Source organism: Rousettus aegyptiacus, unplaced genomic scaffold, assembly GCF_014176215.1.
Source record: "Rousettus aegyptiacus isolate mRouAeg1 unplaced genomic scaffold, mRouAeg1.p scaffold_m13_p_11, whole genome shotgun sequence".
Lineage (NCBI taxonomy): Eukaryota > Metazoa > Chordata > Mammalia > Chiroptera > Pteropodidae > Rousettus > Rousettus aegyptiacus.
In genome coordinates this window covers 92633789-92651805 of record NW_023416286.1, presented here as the reverse complement: position 1 = coordinate 92651805, position 18017 = coordinate 92633789, and the positions used below count along the sequence as shown (strand labels likewise).

At 42.9% G+C, this 18017-nt stretch overlaps 1 protein-coding gene and 1 non-coding gene across 3 annotated transcripts in view; one reads left to right on the top strand and one right to left on the bottom strand.

Annotated features, from left to right (window-relative positions):
- COG3 (component of oligomeric golgi complex 3) overlaps positions 1 to 18017 on the bottom strand; it is a 54394-nt gene extending 36377 nt beyond the window's left edge. The window contains exons 1-8 of one of the 2 annotated variants that reach the window (XM_016143846.2): positions 17740 to 18017; positions 8816 to 8962; positions 6844 to 6905; positions 5639 to 5804; positions 4909 to 4983; positions 3603 to 3695; positions 2795 to 2920; positions 1533 to 1604 (exon numbers count right to left, since the gene is read on the bottom strand). In XM_016143846.2, the coding sequence (XP_015999332.1) occupies positions 1533 to 1604; positions 2795 to 2920; positions 3603 to 3695; positions 4909 to 4983; positions 5639 to 5804; positions 6844 to 6905; positions 8816 to 8962; positions 17740 to 17913 (915 nt within the window). In that variant the 5' untranslated portion in view covers positions 17914 to 18017. Of the gene's footprint in view, positions 1 to 1532; positions 1605 to 2794; positions 2921 to 3602; positions 3696 to 4908; positions 4984 to 5638; positions 5805 to 6843; positions 6906 to 8815; positions 8963 to 17739 lie in introns of those variants that run through there. The other variant, XM_016143847.2, reaches the window with a different exon arrangement.
- Positions 8341 to 8459, top strand: LOC118609438. Its single transcript, XR_004953433.1, has one exon. It is a non-coding gene; the product is annotated as a 5S ribosomal RNA (ribosomal RNA).

The window sequence follows — 18017 nt, the reverse complement described above, 5'->3', positions numbered from 1 at the left end:
TTCTTTTTTTTACAAATACTTAAAAATCTTCTCAATACTATGTAGAAAACTCCAGGCTTTCCTCTTTGAGATGTTTCTTTATATACTAAGTTCTAGAATTTTCCATTTCAATAATCTCTCAGTGATTTCTTAAATCAGTACTACTGTATTTTTTCAAAATGTTCTTGCTTAGTCTTGCTTATGAATACCACATTAATTTTAGGATCATCCAAAAAGAAAGGCCATTGGAATTTTTGCTAGGATTAAATTTAACCAATAAATTAAACTAGGAGGAACGGACACCTTCGATATTATCTCCCCAAGTAGGAAGAAGACAGGCTTACTATTTATTCAATCTTTTATGATTTTCTATCTAGTTTTGTCATTTTCTTCACCCTTCTATTTCCATTAATGTTACTTCTAAATATTTCATGTTTTCTGTTACTAATATAAATGGGCCCCCATCACATGTACTGATTGGTTCCTAACGGTATATAGAAAAGTTGCTGATATGTAACCATTTTATATCCGCCCACGACACTGAGCCCTCTTATCTATGCCATTCTTTTCTAATCTAATTCTTATCATCGGTATTTGACTAATAAGCAAAAGCGACCAATCAGGCACAATCTAAACCCCATGCCAGGCTTAACCAACCGCTCTTCTCCTGTATCTTCTACAAATAAGACCAAGTGCTGTTATCTCTAAAAGCAAACAATCAAAAAACTCCTTTCAACTGACTTTCACGACGGAAACAAGGAGCAAGGTCAGAGTCCACAAAAGGAGACCACTCTTTCCAGTAACTTCGCCATGAGTAGAAAAAGATGCATGTACCAGTTCCGGTAAGTTCCATCTCAGGTGTGTTATTAAATACATAATAGGTACATCTACTCTCTGTGCCCTCCGTTTCCAATCATTCGATCAAGATAAATACTCTGTATTCCTTCAGGTGCCAGACACTGTACTAAGCAGACTAAATAAGGCACGTGTTCCCAGCCTCGCAGAATACCCCACAGGACGGGCCTTGATTCGACCCCGATTTCTCACCCACACCATTGCAGTCTTCCTCGTCAACCCGGCCTCGCTGTCTCAGATCCCTCTTCACCGTAATTCATTCTTTATTCGGCATCCTTCGTCTTAGGAAATGGCAAATCTGACCCCACACTCTCCCGTTTAGAATACTTCACTAGTTCTTCACTTTTCCTGAACCGGCGTGACGAGTACGCCCCTCGGGGATGGTCTTTGCCATTCTGCCTGTCTTTGATGTCTCTACAATCTTCCCTATCCACGCTGATCTCCTGGCAAGCAGTAGCGACACCGACGCCCTCGAGTGCACTATAAACCCGAGCTGTTTAACCCAGAAACCTTCCCTCGGCATCTTAGGAAGAGCCTGGCGTTTCCTGCTCTGTGTTCTTCAGGGAGCTCTGAGGCAACGTAAAGTCACGTGGAAAGACAGCACCTTCCTAGTCAAAGCAAAGGGCCTAACACAGCACCTCGAAAGGGCTGGCTCCATACGTTTCATAGCGACATCGTATTCATGTCACTAAACTTACCCTGACTTTGGGGGCAGCGGCTCGAAATTTCACGTAAAACAGCGTGAAGGCATTGGGCGTGGATGAAGGATCCTGCAGGAACACAGGAGACGGGGAGGGAAGATGGTTAGCAAACGAGCGAGTGCGCAGAACACGTGATGAAACCACTGCCGACGGCCACTGCTCGGACAGTCTCAAGGAGTAAACGTTATCACTGCCGCGAGTGAGAAATAGTTACGAGGAACCATCGCCTCCCTCCTCTTTATAATTAAAATTTACCCCAGGTTACATGAATTTTACAGTAAACAGACCTGAATTCAGAGTCATACTCAGTCACTGACTGAGGGTAGGACACTGGCCACATCACTTAACCTCCGGGATTTGGGGTTCCCACTGTGTGATCACATATACGCATAAAGATTTCATGCAACTCCACTAAAGCGCTATATACAGAAGGCAGTAGTACTTATCAGGTATTAGTTTCCTAAACTTATTAAAAATTTTACTAAATAGAAAAATTATATAGTCTGGCTGTTCTGTCAGCCAAGAGCAACGTTAACGATAAAATGCAACCGAGAAATCAGTGGCTCTGAACAGGAAGCTCAAGCAGATGTTCCACGCTCCTTAGAAAGTAAACGTAAAACAACGCACAATGCTTAGGGCTTCACGTAGTCGATGACCGGCCAGGCGGCTCCACTCTGACTGGCCGACCTGACACTCTACTAGTTTTCCACCTGCCATCTACTACGACCTGTAACTGATTAATCTGTTTCCTTCTTTACTGATCATTTCCCCTGAATATGAGCTCCACGAAGGCAGGGACCCTGCCCGCTCCTGGTCTCTACCATGTAATTCCTAGGACAATGCCCAGCACTCAGGAGGTGCTCAGTAAATGGACATTTGCTAAACACAGAAAATTACCCATCCTACAAAGAAAAATAGTCAAATTACCTATCATGTGAAATCTTACCACTCAGAACGACTTAGATTATTTTGGTGTATTTCTAATATTTTTGTGGAAAAGATATGAAAATGTTTGAAGCGACAAACAGTTTGAATCTTGTTTTATTATTTATCATATGCTACTGAACACTTCACACTGTTATACATTCTTTGAAAGTAAAGATTGATGGGCAGATATAATACAGCCGTTTTCCTATTATAAATGAAACTGCAATGCCTATTCTTATTAACAAAAGGTAAAAGAAGAATTTTGTAGTTACTAAGTACTGCTCTCAGACCAAGATCATAGAAAATAAGAAAAACCCTCACCATTAACTCACCCTTTTTAATAACTGATTTGTGAGGTTCTGTAGTGTGTTCACAGTATATGTCTTCATGAGGTGCAAAGCTTTAGAAAGACATTGCTTAAACTTCAGTAAATATACAGGATAATCTTTGAAATTCGGCTGTAAAGGAAAGGAAGATTTACGAAAAGGAACAAACACTGACAAAGCAAACTTTTAATGAAAATCAACGTGTCCTTTCTGTGAAGCCACATATGAATTCCGAAGGTCTTCTGCGGGCCGAAAGTGCCATGAAGACAAACCCTGCGACTAACCTGGTGACGGCCCAGGGCCCGGTGCCTGGCACAAAGGAGGGGCTCGATAAACATTTGCCGTTTTTAGCAAAATGTATTTTCAGTACTCCAGAGACTTCAAGACTAATATGTCAGGCCCGACTAGGGAAAGAATATCGTCGAGGGAATAAATGCAGCTGCAATTCCTCAGCGGGTAACATCTAGCGCAACGGGAAGTCAACGGCCTAAAGACCGCTTATGCTTTGGTAACGCTGGGTCAGCCGGGGCCGCTCTCCACTCCGGCTGGAAGTACTTTCTACATCACTCCTGACAATGACTGAGAAATGACCACAGGTTTTCAAGTATATGAGAGATCTATTTTTCCCTTCATGAGAAATAAGTACTTTACAGCATAAGACACAGTATACTAGGGATGTTAAGATATTTTGAAAGGTGCATTTGAGAGACTGCTTCTCTGTAACTGTTGTCAGTTTTAGTTCAAATAAACATAAAAAATTCAAAACAAAAGAAAAAAGGACTTCTTAAAAACATACAGAGATACCATGACTTACGTGAGACGAGATGTATGTTATACAATCATCTAACTTGGCCAGCATAGGTATAAATCCTTCGCTATTCACAGACAATGTAGGAGAATTCAATTTCTTTAAGGAAAAAAAAAATCAACCTTAATTCACACAATGCAAAAATGTACAAGTAAAACTTGATAATTACATTTTAGAACTACCATATTTCCCTTTAGGATATAACAAGTTAAACTAATGTCTTTACATTTTGAGTCACCAAAATATCCTCAAATGTAGTCCATGTGTAACAATAAATAAAGGAAAACCAAAAAATAACACTGATTTAATTCCGTTTATTCATAATAATCTTAATGGGGCTCTTCAAGGATTAGCAAATATTTTATTTACGCCATTGTACAATGTTACATTACGATAACACATCAAGTACCTAGACTCATATTTACCAGCACTTTACAACATAAACTTTCTGTTTTCAAACACTGGTAATTTTCTCAAGGTTAAAGGATTAACTAGCAGTCGGTAATACTATGCTTAGCCACCATATTATTAAAGTAAAAAATATATATGTAAAATGTAAGTAAATATATAAGTAATAGTAATAGTATAAACATAAACAATGATATTTAACACTTGATATAATATGTAAAATTATATTTTAAAACAAAATATACAGTAATATAACATAAATATAAGTAATGTATATAAAATATAAGTAAAACTGATCATTTCTTATCTAGATATACAAATAGTTTGGCAATGAACTATTTCCTGTTGCATTCCACTGTTAATTGGCTAACAGCTTGACTTCTAACTCTAGTAAATTATAATTATGATTGATTTAATAATTGTAATAATGTCATTTACATATAATTACTATAATTAAGAATCAGAAATGTCATTGACACAGCAGTCTTTATTGAGACTATTACTTAGGAATACAAGCATACATTATGGGGACTATATTTTTCCTCATACTAAACATGAAATTAGTTTAAAAAACATTTTTATTATTATTATAGTAGCAAAATTTAAAATTTAGTATTTCTTCTTATAACCTTCAGGGCTTACATATAAGATACCATAAGAGGTAGCAAACAAAGAGATTTTTAGTAACATCAACACAATTTAAGCAGAACTATTACTTAGATCACATTTGAAAAAATCTGAATTGGTAATCACATGTCCATTGATCGTAAACAGGAATAATACTATCAGCAAGCAAACTATTAAGTTAAAATATCACTCAAGCCAATTTATAGGTTTAAAGATTATACTCAGAAAGGGAAATATAAAGTCACTAAACTTTACAAAAAGGGAAAAACATGCTTACCGTATTAATAGTTTCCAATTCATTAAAATAGGAAAGCTTTTGTTGGATGTTTTCAGCTAGATCAACAAGTTCCGACTTGCATTTTTTAAAAGAGAAAAATCAATTATTAGAAGAACACAAGAATCAGCACTCCAATCTCAAAATGACTTTGAACTGATTTATATCAGATATTATCGATTTATATTAGACATAAGATTTCAGAATAATGCTCAAAGATTTTTGCAATCACGGACTAAAACAATCAGTGATATTACAGTAAATTATAATCTCATAAAATATAAATGATTGCCTCTTAATAAGCAGAATACACACAGAGAAAACTCTGATATAAACACAGTAATTTAATATTCTATCTTTAAGTCACAAGTTAAGTGCAGCTAGATCAGTTCATCTTTCTCAAAGCCCACCTTCACTACAACCATGATGCTTGTTTGAAAAGTGTCAAGAGTAGACAGTGCAAACTGATACATCCTCTTCACTCTGAAACTGTACTGAGACCTAACAGCTCAGAATACAGGAAAGCCAGCCCTCGCCCCATCCACCTGAGCTGATTTAGAATAAAAGCAGGTTGTCTATGTAACATTTTGCGTGCTTATTAGCACAGGGCCTCATACAGAGCAGTGTTCAATATATACTTGGAGAAATTAAAGAGATTAGAATTAAATTGCATACATCTATTTAAAAATAAAATATTAAATACAATCACTGGCCCTCTGCCCTACACCATTACCTGTTCTTTCAAGAGCTGTTCGCAGGCTTCATGGAGGGCTCCCGTCTTGTTGGACACAAAAAGATACTGTTTCTGCAGTGACTCCAGATGCTGAAGAGCTCTGTTTACGTCATTCAATATAGCATCACACTGCTCCTGAAACCCAGACAAGTAATCCCTCATCTGTCTAGAAAACAGAACCAAGAGGGGGTTGGCAATAATGTTTTCCCCCAATAAGCATAGTCAATAAACAACAAATTCTCGTTTTTCCCCAAATGCTTGGATTTTAGGAGGAAAGTTGGACCTAGTCACTGCAGTTCATTATATTCAGAAATGTACCAAAAGCTACGTTACAAACTGTTTCAATACTTAAGAAGAAAAATTACTGAAACTTAAAGGAGTAACTAAAGGAATCAACCATGAAACCACAAACTGGCTTTTCACATGGAAGACAATAAATCACCAGCTCAACTTTCAAAGACAACGACACCAGGGCCACCCCCTCCAAGGTATCAAGGAGTTCAATTCCAGCTTTGAGAGAGGGTTGTATCATGGGAAGAATGCTGGACTCGGAATTAGAAGACCCAAGTCCAAATCCCAGCTCTGCCCAAGTCTCCATGACATTAGGCACGTTATTTAATATCTCCAGGCCTCAGCTCGCTCATTTGTAAAATAGGAATAATATCACCTTTCCTCACAGAGCTGCTATGAACATTAAATGGAATTATATATCAAAGAGCCTAACACAATGTTTAGCAATTATAGCCACTTCATAAATATTCGACAAATGAAAAAAGCTCAACCCACAGTCCTCAAATCAGCTAGAAAGTATACGCCAGCACTTCCCCCATGCTACTAGTACACACGACACAGTGACGCCCCAGAGTCCAGGTGGCCGTCCCTAAAGTCCCTTGTGTCTCTGCTAAATAAAGGCAGCAAACACTCCTGGAGCCCCTGAGGAATTCCCACCTGAACCCAAGCCTTTCTAGATTTACCTAAAAACCAATGTCTGCCTCTCCCAACCTATTAATTACAATGTAATTTTTTTAAAGTTACACAACTTCCAATACTAGTTGACCCAAATCCTCTCTGGCTAGTCTTTAAGAAAATGTTGCTGTCGGACTTTTCTTTGTGCCTTAATTTTGTTTAAAGACACAGATTACGAAACGCTTCAGATGAGCGTGATCTAAAACTTAGGACAGGCAACAAATGCAAGAGCCACATACCTATATTTAGTGTCTTCATCTTGATCCATCTGGGTTTGTAGCTTTGCAAACCATGAGAAAAACTGGAAAAATGAAGAGTATTATATTGTCAAAAAAGCTAAAACAGACCACATGAAAAGTGGCCACATGCTAAACAGTCAGAAGGGAACTCTAAGTCTTACTGTTTGGAATTCAGACGTGAATGATTAGTTTTATGCCAAGAGACGATAATTTAATTGTACAGTCAATATCTACATGCTAAGAAAAGTGAAGGATATTAAAAACAATAGCCATTTTCAGAGTTAATCAAGACTATTAAAGACACAATACATAAGAAGTAAAGATTTCTTCTCTGAGAGGCTAAAACCCATTTGCTAATTTGCCGTATCTGAGTAGGTGACGTCAGGTTTTGGGTAAATATTGTTATCTAAGAAGAACTGTGAGAACATAAACTCATAAATAACGTAACAGACTAGTTTAAGAACACAGACTTTCACAGCAGCTAAACCTGGGTTTGAATTCTGGCCCTACTGTCGATGTTCCGAAAATATCTATTATTAAAAAGAAGTGGGGGGAGTTGGCCTTCGACAAGCATGAGGGAACTTTTTGGGGTGACGGAAATGTTTTATACCTTGATCAGAGTGGTAGTTACACAGGTATACACACTTGTCAAAACTCATCAAGCTGTATGTTTAAAATGATTACATTTTATTACATATAAGTTATAACTCAATATATTTGGTTTTTCTAAATTAAAAGAGCGTGCAGGTGCAAATTTAATCCAGAAGATTTTGTTTTCAACCCATCCAAAGAAATCCAGAGACATGGTGCAGGACTTCGTCCTGTGACTCTCCGTGGGACCGGCAGTCACGGGCACGCTAACTCCCCCGAGACTAACCCGCCCAGCGCGCAGGCTGCTGCCCACTGGCCTGCGGCCGTATGCCCGCCACACGCGGCATGGCCGTGATCATCCTCACAGAGGTCCGTGACGCGGCTACAGGACTGCCATCGTTATGCCCATAAGGAAACTAAAGACCTAAGGAGGTAAGGAATTTGCCGACACTCGCGAGGACGGCAAGTGACACCGGTGACGTCCGGACCCCGGGCCTCGCCCTGCAGCGCTCGTCAGCGCCGCCTCGCTCACTCGCTGTGCCTCCGGTCGGCGCGCTGCTCCCTGCCTGACTCAGTGGACTTCTCAGCTCTGACTCCTCACGAGACAGAGCAGAGGAAGCAGCAGAAGAAACTACTGTCCATTTAGGTTTATCGTCAGGAATAAGCAAAACCCAAGACAAGATTGCACATGCTACATTACAAAAAATAACTCCAAGGGCTCATCTAAAGAGGATGTTTAGGTTTTTAAAAGAGAAATTACCTTGCAACAGGCAGAGAGGGGTATGTGTGAGAGTGTGTGTGTGTGCGCACACATACATGTATGCGGGCTGAGTGAAGTCGAAAGTAAATAAAATAGGAAAGCCTTAATAAATATAATAATCTATCAATACCCAAACTTGGAATATTGTCTATGGCCATGCTATCCTGAACACGCCCGATCCCATCTGATCTTGGAAGCTAAGCAGGGTCGGGCCTGGTTAGTACTTAGATGGGAGACCACCTAGGAAGACCAGGCGCTGTAGGCATAAAAAAAAAAAAAAAAAAAACTTAAAAAATAAAGTATTGTAAGCTGACAAGGCCCTTGAAATCTGTGAGGTCAACCAAGGATTGTCTTGCCTAAAAAAAAAAATTTTTTTTAATAAAATAAAATAAAAACTTGGAATATCATGTTTTTATCTGTATCACATACATAACTGGGCAACAGATTCATTTAAAACACTTAATGGCCACAACTAACGCGAAATCAAGACTGCTTTACAAAAATGTTGTGTTAACCACAGTTTCGAATGTCGAAGAGCTTGTCGTTAGGGCCCTTCGTGTTGGCCCTGTCCCGGGACAGTTAACATGCTCCGGCACCCTTGGACGCGGGGCTGCCACTCGCCTGCTGTGCGGTCTCGATTCTCCCTTCTTCCATCTGCAAGGCCGTGAAACCCTTCGACAGGATGTCTTCCGTGGAGTCGGGCACTATCGAGGTCTGTGCGATGGGCAGCGCCTGGGACGCCAGGCTGCACAAGTCTTCAATTGGGAGCTTGGAAAAAAAAAGCGACACAGACATTTAAATACCTTGAAAATACTCTGAACTTCCCTCGAGACTGGTGTTACAACTCGGCTATTCTGTCAGAGAAAGGAATGCTTCTGATTTTAATAAGAGCCATGTAACACTAACGCTCCTACGAGGCTCGCGCACTCTGTTAAATGCTAGTCTCGAAGGCGAGCGTGACACTGGCAGCTCGCTACCAGTAAAGTATGGTTTTCGAGCTCCCTTTCTAATACTGGGGAGGCGTCCATGCCAACCCACGCCCACTTTCTTACTTGAAAGTCTTGTGAAGTAAACCTGCGTCGAACCAACCTGTGCTGCTGAGAACGCGCCTGCCGTCCACCCCCGCCCCGCCCCGCCCCATCATCTCACACAAAGCCAGGCCGCAGAAACAGCCCCCAACGGAGAACATCACACCCAAGAAGCAAGCACCAATAAACGTTACCTCCTACCATCTCCACCGCTGGCACACTCCCTCTTGCGGACAAATTCTGAATTGAAATGACAACTGAACAGAAAGAATTTCAGAGTCTCCCTCAGCTTCGGGAGAGCCCACCTCCAAGGCCTCACTCTGATGTCAACACCTCCCAGATCCCCACTGCTGCTAACGACAGTCCAGGTGTGAACCCGCCTGTAGTCAGACAGACAAGCCACGTGGAGACCTAAAAGAAAGGGAGTGTGGCCGCTGGGGAAGCAAAAGAGCCCACTTTGTTTCAATTCCAGTTTCCAGACCTTAGGGCATGACACGCAGGGTCCAGCAATATGAGATCTTGATCCGAGGCCTTCAGAAATGACTTCCCTGTCTATTTTTCTAGAAATAGAAATTTCATCTGAAGATAGTATTTTCTCTTTCAAGCTCAAATAAGCTAGATACAAAATACACCATCGCTAACTTGGAAATACAACCCCGTAACTACAGGGGTTTTGTACCTGGGCTCGAGGTACTCTACGTCCTGGCACAGTACATATTGTCGCTGGGCGGCCTGGCTTCGGCCCCGCCCCTGCTCACTATAGGCTGTGACGACAGGGCAATGACTTTATGCTTCTAACCCTCCATTTCTTTGCTGGAAAGTAGGAGTCACACCATCTGCATCATGAGGCCACTGTGAAAAGCAGCTGGACCAGGCGCAGGGAGCAGGCCGCCCAGGCAGAGCGCTCGGGGAAGGTCCTCCGTCGGCTGGTCCCGAGGGAGTCTGCCTCGGGACCCAGGGCACCGCTCGTCCAGGTAAACTCCTCCTGGACGGTGATGGAACCGAAGCACAAAAGGACTGCCGCGCAGAAAGAATTACGTTTCCCAAACCCACTCAGAACCTACCTCGAGTCTAAGGTGTCACCAGGACCTGTGAGCTGCCACCGAGGGCTCTGCAGGACGGCGGGAGTCGGGCTGAGACTGTCGCCCCTGCTCCCGCTCGGTGCAACGCCCCCAACGACCAACCAGCCGTCTCCTCCGAGATGGCGCTCCCTGGACGCCGCACAACGCCGGCCGCGGAGCAGACACCCCACGAGTCCCATGTCATCACCCCCCTTTACCGGCACCAACGCAGTGAGTGGATTTACACATCAGAATCCTCCCTGCTTCTTGGGTGTAGCCCGTAAGCCGCCTTTACAAGATCACATTTTACTAATAGTAAAATTTAGCTCTCTATGAACGGACCATGGAGAAATTCAAACACATAACCCTCTCTGCCCTGTTTACACAATACCTAATGGGCGAAGGGGAGAGAGGCACTAACTGGGCTCAGGTTTGAAACATAGACCAGAAAGCACACGAAGGCCAGGCTAACGCAAAGAAAGCTGAACGAAGTGCTGCTTGCGCCCTAATAAGAAAAAGACAAATAACCTACCGAATCATAACTATTTTTGAACCCATCAGAGGGCGGAGGTCACAGAATAACCAAGTAGCTTAAAATCTATGTAAGGTGGGCACCTCTGGGGAGACAGAAGCCAGCACTGGCTCACCTGTGGCAGATCACGGGGAAAAAATGACAAGCACCACCGTAGTAGGTAGGAATTCCGCTAAAATTTCTCATAAATTGCTAAAGGCTAGGGGGTGAGTGTCAAATGACCGGAAGCCACAAACACAAGGGGGGCACCGGCACCCACTCACACAGTTTTCTTCACAGACCCCCACAGGTGCTCGTGTGACGGAAAGAGGCCTAGGAGAACGCTGTGGGGGCGGGGCTAAGCCCCATCCACTGAAAGAAAGGCAGCAGACCCTACCATCCCTGGGGCGCAGAGGAGGACCCCCCAGTGCTGGGGGAAGGGAAGAGAAAACACCACTAAGCCCAGGGGCGAACCCCACCAAGAACAGCAGAGGCCCCCTACCCAGGAGGGAGGCAGTAAGAGAGAGAGCTCCACCCCCAACACACAGGGCAAAGGGCCTGCCCAAGGCTGAGGCGAGGCCTGGAGGACAGAAGCCTCTCCACAACCACCACTCCAGGCTGGGCGGCTCGTGCCATGGGAGGGCAAAGGCAACGCCAGAGATTTTGAAGCCAAAGGGAAACTAAAGTCAACCAGAGCAACAACAAAACCCAAACCTAGCGCAACTCCTGGCTACACTGACTCACCTCCCCACACTAACGACCTACCAGAGGGGTGTTCTTATTTCCAGACATCAATATTACTTTCCTTATTCTCTACTGTCCTGCACACAATGTCCAGTATTTATTCAAAATCACATTAAAAAGCTAGAGGGAAAGAAACAACTGATTGTCAAGAGACTGAGTGCTCAACAGAGCCAGACTCAGAGATGACTAGTATAACGGTACTATCAGATAATGAATTTAAAATAACTAAATAATGTTAAAGACTCTGGTATAAAATATAAATAAAATAAATAAATAAACAGATACAGAATTTCAGCAGAAAAGTTAAAACCGTGTCAGAAGGAAATGCTAGAAATAAACATCATGCTAACAGAGATGAAGAATACCTGCAGTGGACTGACTCACCAGTATACTCGACACTGCTAAGGAAAGAATCAGTGAACTGGAAGCTAGGTCAATAAAAATAACCTATAAAGAGGAAACGGTGGGAAAATAAAAACTGAATGCAACATCCAAGGACTGTGGGGTGATGTCAAATGACCGAATACATGTGTAATTTGATCCCAAAAGAAGAGAAAGAACAGGGTAGAAGAAATATTTAAAGATAATACTGAGAATTTTCCAAAAATAATGAAAGACACCAAACTACAGCTCTGAGCAGCTCAAGAATCCCAAGCAGAGTACGCACGCACACACGCGCACGCGTACACACACACACACACACACACACACACACACACCATATGTAAACTCCTGAAAACCAAAGTTAAAGAGAAAATCTTGAACGCAGTCAGAGGAGAAAAGACACATTACATACAGAGTAAGAAAAATAAGAATCACTGCAAACATTAAAAGACAATAAAGCCATATCTTTTAAGTGATAAAAGGAAAAAACTGTCAATCCAGAATTGTTTACCTAGTGGGAATGCCTTTTCTAAATGAAAGAGAAGTGAAGACTGTTTAAACACAGCTGAGAGACTGCGTCGCCCGCAGACCTGTACGACAAGAAATGTTAAAGGAAGTTCCTCAGACAGATGGAACGTAATGCCATATGGAAACCTAGATCCACAAAAACAAAACAAGCAAACAAACAAACAAAAATCCTGAAGAGCTCTAAGAAATGGTTAAAATAAAGGTAAATATGACCATTTTTCTTGCTTTTTAATCATTCGGAAAGACAAATGTTGAAAAACAGCAGCAATGCATTATGGGTTTATAGCATATGTAAAAGTAAAATGCATGACAACAATAGCACAAAACAGAGAAAGGAAGCATTGGGAGCATCCTCTTGTCAGGTTCTCATGCAAGTAGGAGCAGAATGCTTACTGCAGGACTGGGACTAATTAAGCAAGAATGTTATAAACCTAGGGCAAGCGCTCAAAATACTGAACACACAGAGGACCTTACAAAACTCCCCATACCTATATTTAATTCAACTCCTTTTGAGAAAAAGATATTATAAATGTATCTTAAAAAGTAACACAGATCAATTTCAAAACCCTGGTTGTGAAACCACACACTAGATTTGCAAAGGAAACAGAAATGTAATCATCACATTCTCCCATCAGAGTCCGTGAGGTCTTACACCACTTAAACCTGGTACTTCGCAATATATGACAGACTCCAAATAAAAAGTAAAATTTCTCTCGCTTCAGAATTATTTGTAATACACACAGCAGTCCTTTTCACCACACTTATGTGAATAACTCGCAAGGCACAAAATTCAAAGGACATTCAGGGAAAAGCATCCTCCCCAAGGACCCACTCCTCGGCCATTGTTCCTCCTCAGCGGCCACTGAAGTTCCTCGCCTCTCCCGCGTCCTTCCTCGGCCACCTACACACACACACACACACACACACACACACACACACACACACACGAAGGAACCTTTTTCTAACCCAAATAACAGTACACTATACACCCTTAGTCTTCTTCATTTAACATATAGCATTTTCAAATGTCTTTCAACAGACCATAAAGAAAAGAAGAACTAACTCTTTAAATGCATAGCTCTCTAATTGTCATTACACTATAATGGGCCCATTAGTTTTTCTGACAACCCAGGAGTACAGACTGATTAGCAATGGAAAGCAAGTCTGCCTTCTTCTCCCTCTTCTCTGCTTTTCCAGCAATTCCTCTGGGAGACAATACCAGTGTTTATAATTTAAAAGCTATTTCTAAGGAATTTAAGGGTAGAATGAAGAACTTTAAAAGTGGAATGTACCAAAGCGATAATCTGAGATTTTTACCAATGTTTTTACAGTAATTATTCAAAATACATGAACATATATTTTATTCCAAATCATTAAGAGTTAAAATTAAAAGTAAAATCCTCTCCCACTCCCCACTTTTAACAAAGTTCACTGTATGCAATATTTTTGATGGTTGCCCTGTAACTCTACAATAGATTTTCAATATTGACTTTGAATTCACCAATCTATTGAGAGTCCCCATTACGTAAAATGAAGAAATAAGTACCTTTAATTTTTTTCTCCTATATCTACTCTCAAATTCTGTCATCTATACCATCTTTTTAGTGTCAAAATTTATAATATTTACAACCTGTTCTGTAATTAAGACTTTAGACTGATTTTTGTAAATGATAGTACATGCTTCCTGACTTCCATAAATTTGTCAAAATTGCAGGATCATCAATACTGTTTGTGTTTTGGGTGTGCATTTATCACTGTCATGTCAAAAGGATCCAGGTGTATCATACACGTGTTCTCACTTTGAATCAAAAAATATTTATCTTCTAATTTACTTTAAAAATAAGATTGTATGAAAACTCCAAATACTTGAGAAGAAGGTACTATAGATATCCCAGGCACAATCTGTAAGCTAGACAGTGTGAGTAAACATAATAACTTGAACATATGAAAAAGCATTCTATTTGATGACTTCATGTACAAACACAAACTACTCTTCAATCATAAGGACATTTAAAACCCAGATGCAGACGGCGGCTTCTTGGCCTATACCCGTCTCATTAATACAAAACATTTTCTCTCAAACCAAGCGAGAGAGAAGCCATACTGCAACCAGTGCTAAGAAATACTGGTTAAAGTAATGAAATGAGTTGCTTTTGAAGAGCTTGTGAGAGTCTCCCATCAGGTACATCTGCCCAGCTGTCTTCCTTTCTCAAAGCACCTGGAACAGAATGGCAAATCATGAAGGGGCGTGCTGGTGGCACACGGCTCCCGTTCCCACCTCTCCCTCGCTCCCGAGGTGAAGATAACTGGGCCTCTGACTCGCACTGGCTTCCGATGGCAGAGACGTTTCCCTTCAGAGAGACAGCAGCGCAGACCTGGGTCCTGGCTGGCAGAAGCGCAGACCTAGGTCCTGGCTGGCAGGCCCCGAGAGCCGCCATATAGTTTAGGCCATTGGGGACACCAACACAATAAACACCAATTACAATAAACTCTCCAGACTCGCCTGACCAGCTGGACAGGCCCAGGAAAAAAAACAAGCAAACAGACCTTTCTCTCCCCAGCTTTACTTCTTGCACAGTTCTGGGCTGGACAATCTAATCAATTCATTCCTAAATGAAATCTGATGTTACTTTCTCTGGAGCAAATCAATGAAGAGGTATAGATGGAGTCCTAGAACCTTCCTCAAGGAACCTAAGCTCAGGATCATAAGAATCTAATCTGTTCTTTCAAAGTGTGACTCATTTGGTGGTGGGGAAGCAAGAAGATTCCACGTGCACTGTAAAGACATGATTTCATTTAATTCTCATGACTCCCCATGAGATAAGGACTATGATCATCTCCATTTTATAAATAAGAAAACAGGCTCAGAAAAGTTAAACGCCATGTCTGAGGTCACACATTCTTTAGGAGTAACTGTAATAGTAAACTATGTGTAAATTTCAGGGCAAATTATTTCAGCATTTTATCAAGAATTACTAAGTTCAGCTGAAAGAAAATGACCCTCACTGCTAAAACATGTGCCCTGGCTATGAGAAACCAGTCTAATTGACCGAAAATTCTCTTCTCTAACACTAAATTAAAGGTTTAACTCCTTTCCAAGATACAACTAATTCTCTTCACAAAAGAGAAAGCTATTTTCTGAAGAAGTTGACAGCTGTATGATATTTTTGCTAAGAGATAGCTGGACTCCTGTTATTCAACTAACTTGCCTAATTCCAGCTGTCCAGGAAGAAATTTATCTCGTGAAAATTGTGAAACACCGCAGAAAATCCCTTAGAGATATACTGGTTGGACGGCATAAAAACAGAGGCCTTCTTTTTCAGCACTAATGTTAAAAAAGAGGTAACAGAGGGGAAAAGAAAATTTAATTCCCAAGGCTTCCCACCAGACACAGAAAACACTTCGGTAAAGGGGAAACGAGGGCTGTTTAAGGGCTAAGGAGCAATGAGAACCCCCACTTAAAGGTTCCAGGACGGGTAAACAACGGCCTATGTCATTCTCACAGGGATCCAAAATCGAGGCTGCACGTAGCGGAAGACACTCGCTGAATGCCTGAACTCGTCAGGCTCAACCCCCCACTGCTTTTCCTCCAGCTGGAATGCTATTCCTGTAGTTTGCAAGGCTGGCTTCTTGTTTTCCATCCTGAATTCTCACCTCAGACTGCTACTTTCTCCGAAAGGCCTCCCGCCTCCTCTGAAGGGCGCGCATCATCCTTCGTGTCATAGCGTTTTATCTTCCCTGCATCTTAAACTGCCATCTGAATTTACCTTCCTTGTTCTTTCAAACATGCTCATGATCATCACAATCGTCAGCTCCGCGAGGCTAGGGATCATGTCTTTCTTACGTCCCTTTCTATCCCCAATTCCTAACCCAGAGCAGACATGTCATACGTGGTATATGACTGCAGGAGGCGAATGACAGGTACTACATTGCACGGATATGAACCAATGGGGTGAAAATGAAGAGATTCAATTTACTTCACTCCAAACCCCTTCCTTTAAGTTCAACGAGAAATAACAGTGTATGACCTGTGACAATAAAAACAAACTGGGTTACATTTCTTGGAGAATACGTTCCCCCCAAGGTGCTGTGATGTCCAAACATCCTGTTTCAGTAACAGGCCAAATCAATGACAAACGGATTGGAATATTTATTGAGCAAACAACTTCCATTATCTAGACCATAAAAGACTTTGTATGACAGCCCAGCCAAAGAAATTCCCATTGACTTCCTCATTTATTTTAGACCACCTTCCGGCATCCTAGAGGTGGACAGAGAAACCCAAGAAAGAACACTTGTTATTTTATGGCAAAGCGTCCCAAAGTAAAAATATATATATTTAAAAAGGTACTTTCAAAGTTTTTAACTTTTAAAGTTTGAGGGTAGAAAAAAAAGTTTAAGTCTCTAAACTTAGTCTGCCCTTGGACACAACTCTAAACTGTGTAAAAAGAATGCTCCCAACATCAAAAGTAACCATCATCCCTAATAAAATAATCCTCCTGTATCTGGCTCTCGCAACTAGAAAAAAGTTGCCAAACATCTGAGTTTATTACACGTACTTGTTGCTTTTATAACTGACTGAATAAAACCACGCAAGCAGTAACACGCATAATATCCCAACGGTGAATAGCGTTAAAAACGTGGACACTGAAACCGCCAACCAGCCTTATCCGATAACGCACTGACCCAGCTTTCAAGGAAAATTCATTTTTATTGCTTTGCGACAGGTCAGACAAACCGATCTCCCATAACCTGCAGTCGATCGAGGGCTCACTGCTCAATGTGCGATGAATAAAACTGTCACCCAAGAGCCAGTTTTGGGCTCCCAAAGTGCCCCCACGGAAAAAGGACGCTGGGTTATTAATGAGGTGATAAGTGGCCACGAAGAGGAGGCCGGCCCCAGGCGGAGCACTTCGGGCTCGGCGGCCTCTCCGCCTGGGAGGCGGTGGGCAGCAGGGCCGTGCCTCGGCTGACGCCGGGGACGCCGGGGACGCGGGGGCCAGGCTCCGGGCCAACCGTCCGCGCCGCAGGGGGAGGGCTGGGTGCTGGACGCCGGGCACCCGCCGCACGGCAGCCGCCCCGCGCGGAGGGGACAGGCGGCGGCCGCCGGCAGTGCGAGCCGGCCGGCCCGGGGAGGCGAGGGGCCTCTCCCGCCCGCGCCGCCGCCGCCGCCGCCAGGAGGCAGGGAAGGGAGACCGGCGTCCGCAAGGCCAAGGTCCGCCCGCGCGGGGCACATCCCAGCGCCGCCTCCCGCCGCCGCCGCAGCCCCGGTCCCGCCCGTCGCCTAACCTCGGCTGGCACTGGCAGGTTCTCCGCCGCCGCCTTCAGCTCCAGCACCGAGTCCGTCTGCCTGTCGGTCAGCGGCGCCTTGGTGTCCGGTCTCCGGTCCCACAGGGCCAGCTTCTCCCGAGAGTCCCGCTCCGCCGCCGGCTCGGCCGGCAGCAGCAGCGCCGCCTCCGCCATCGCCGCGGCCCCGCGGCCCTCAGCAGCAGCGGGGCGATGGGGACCCGACAGAGAGGCCCGGGCCACTTCCGGGAGAGCCGGGGCTTCCAGCACTGCACCGGCAG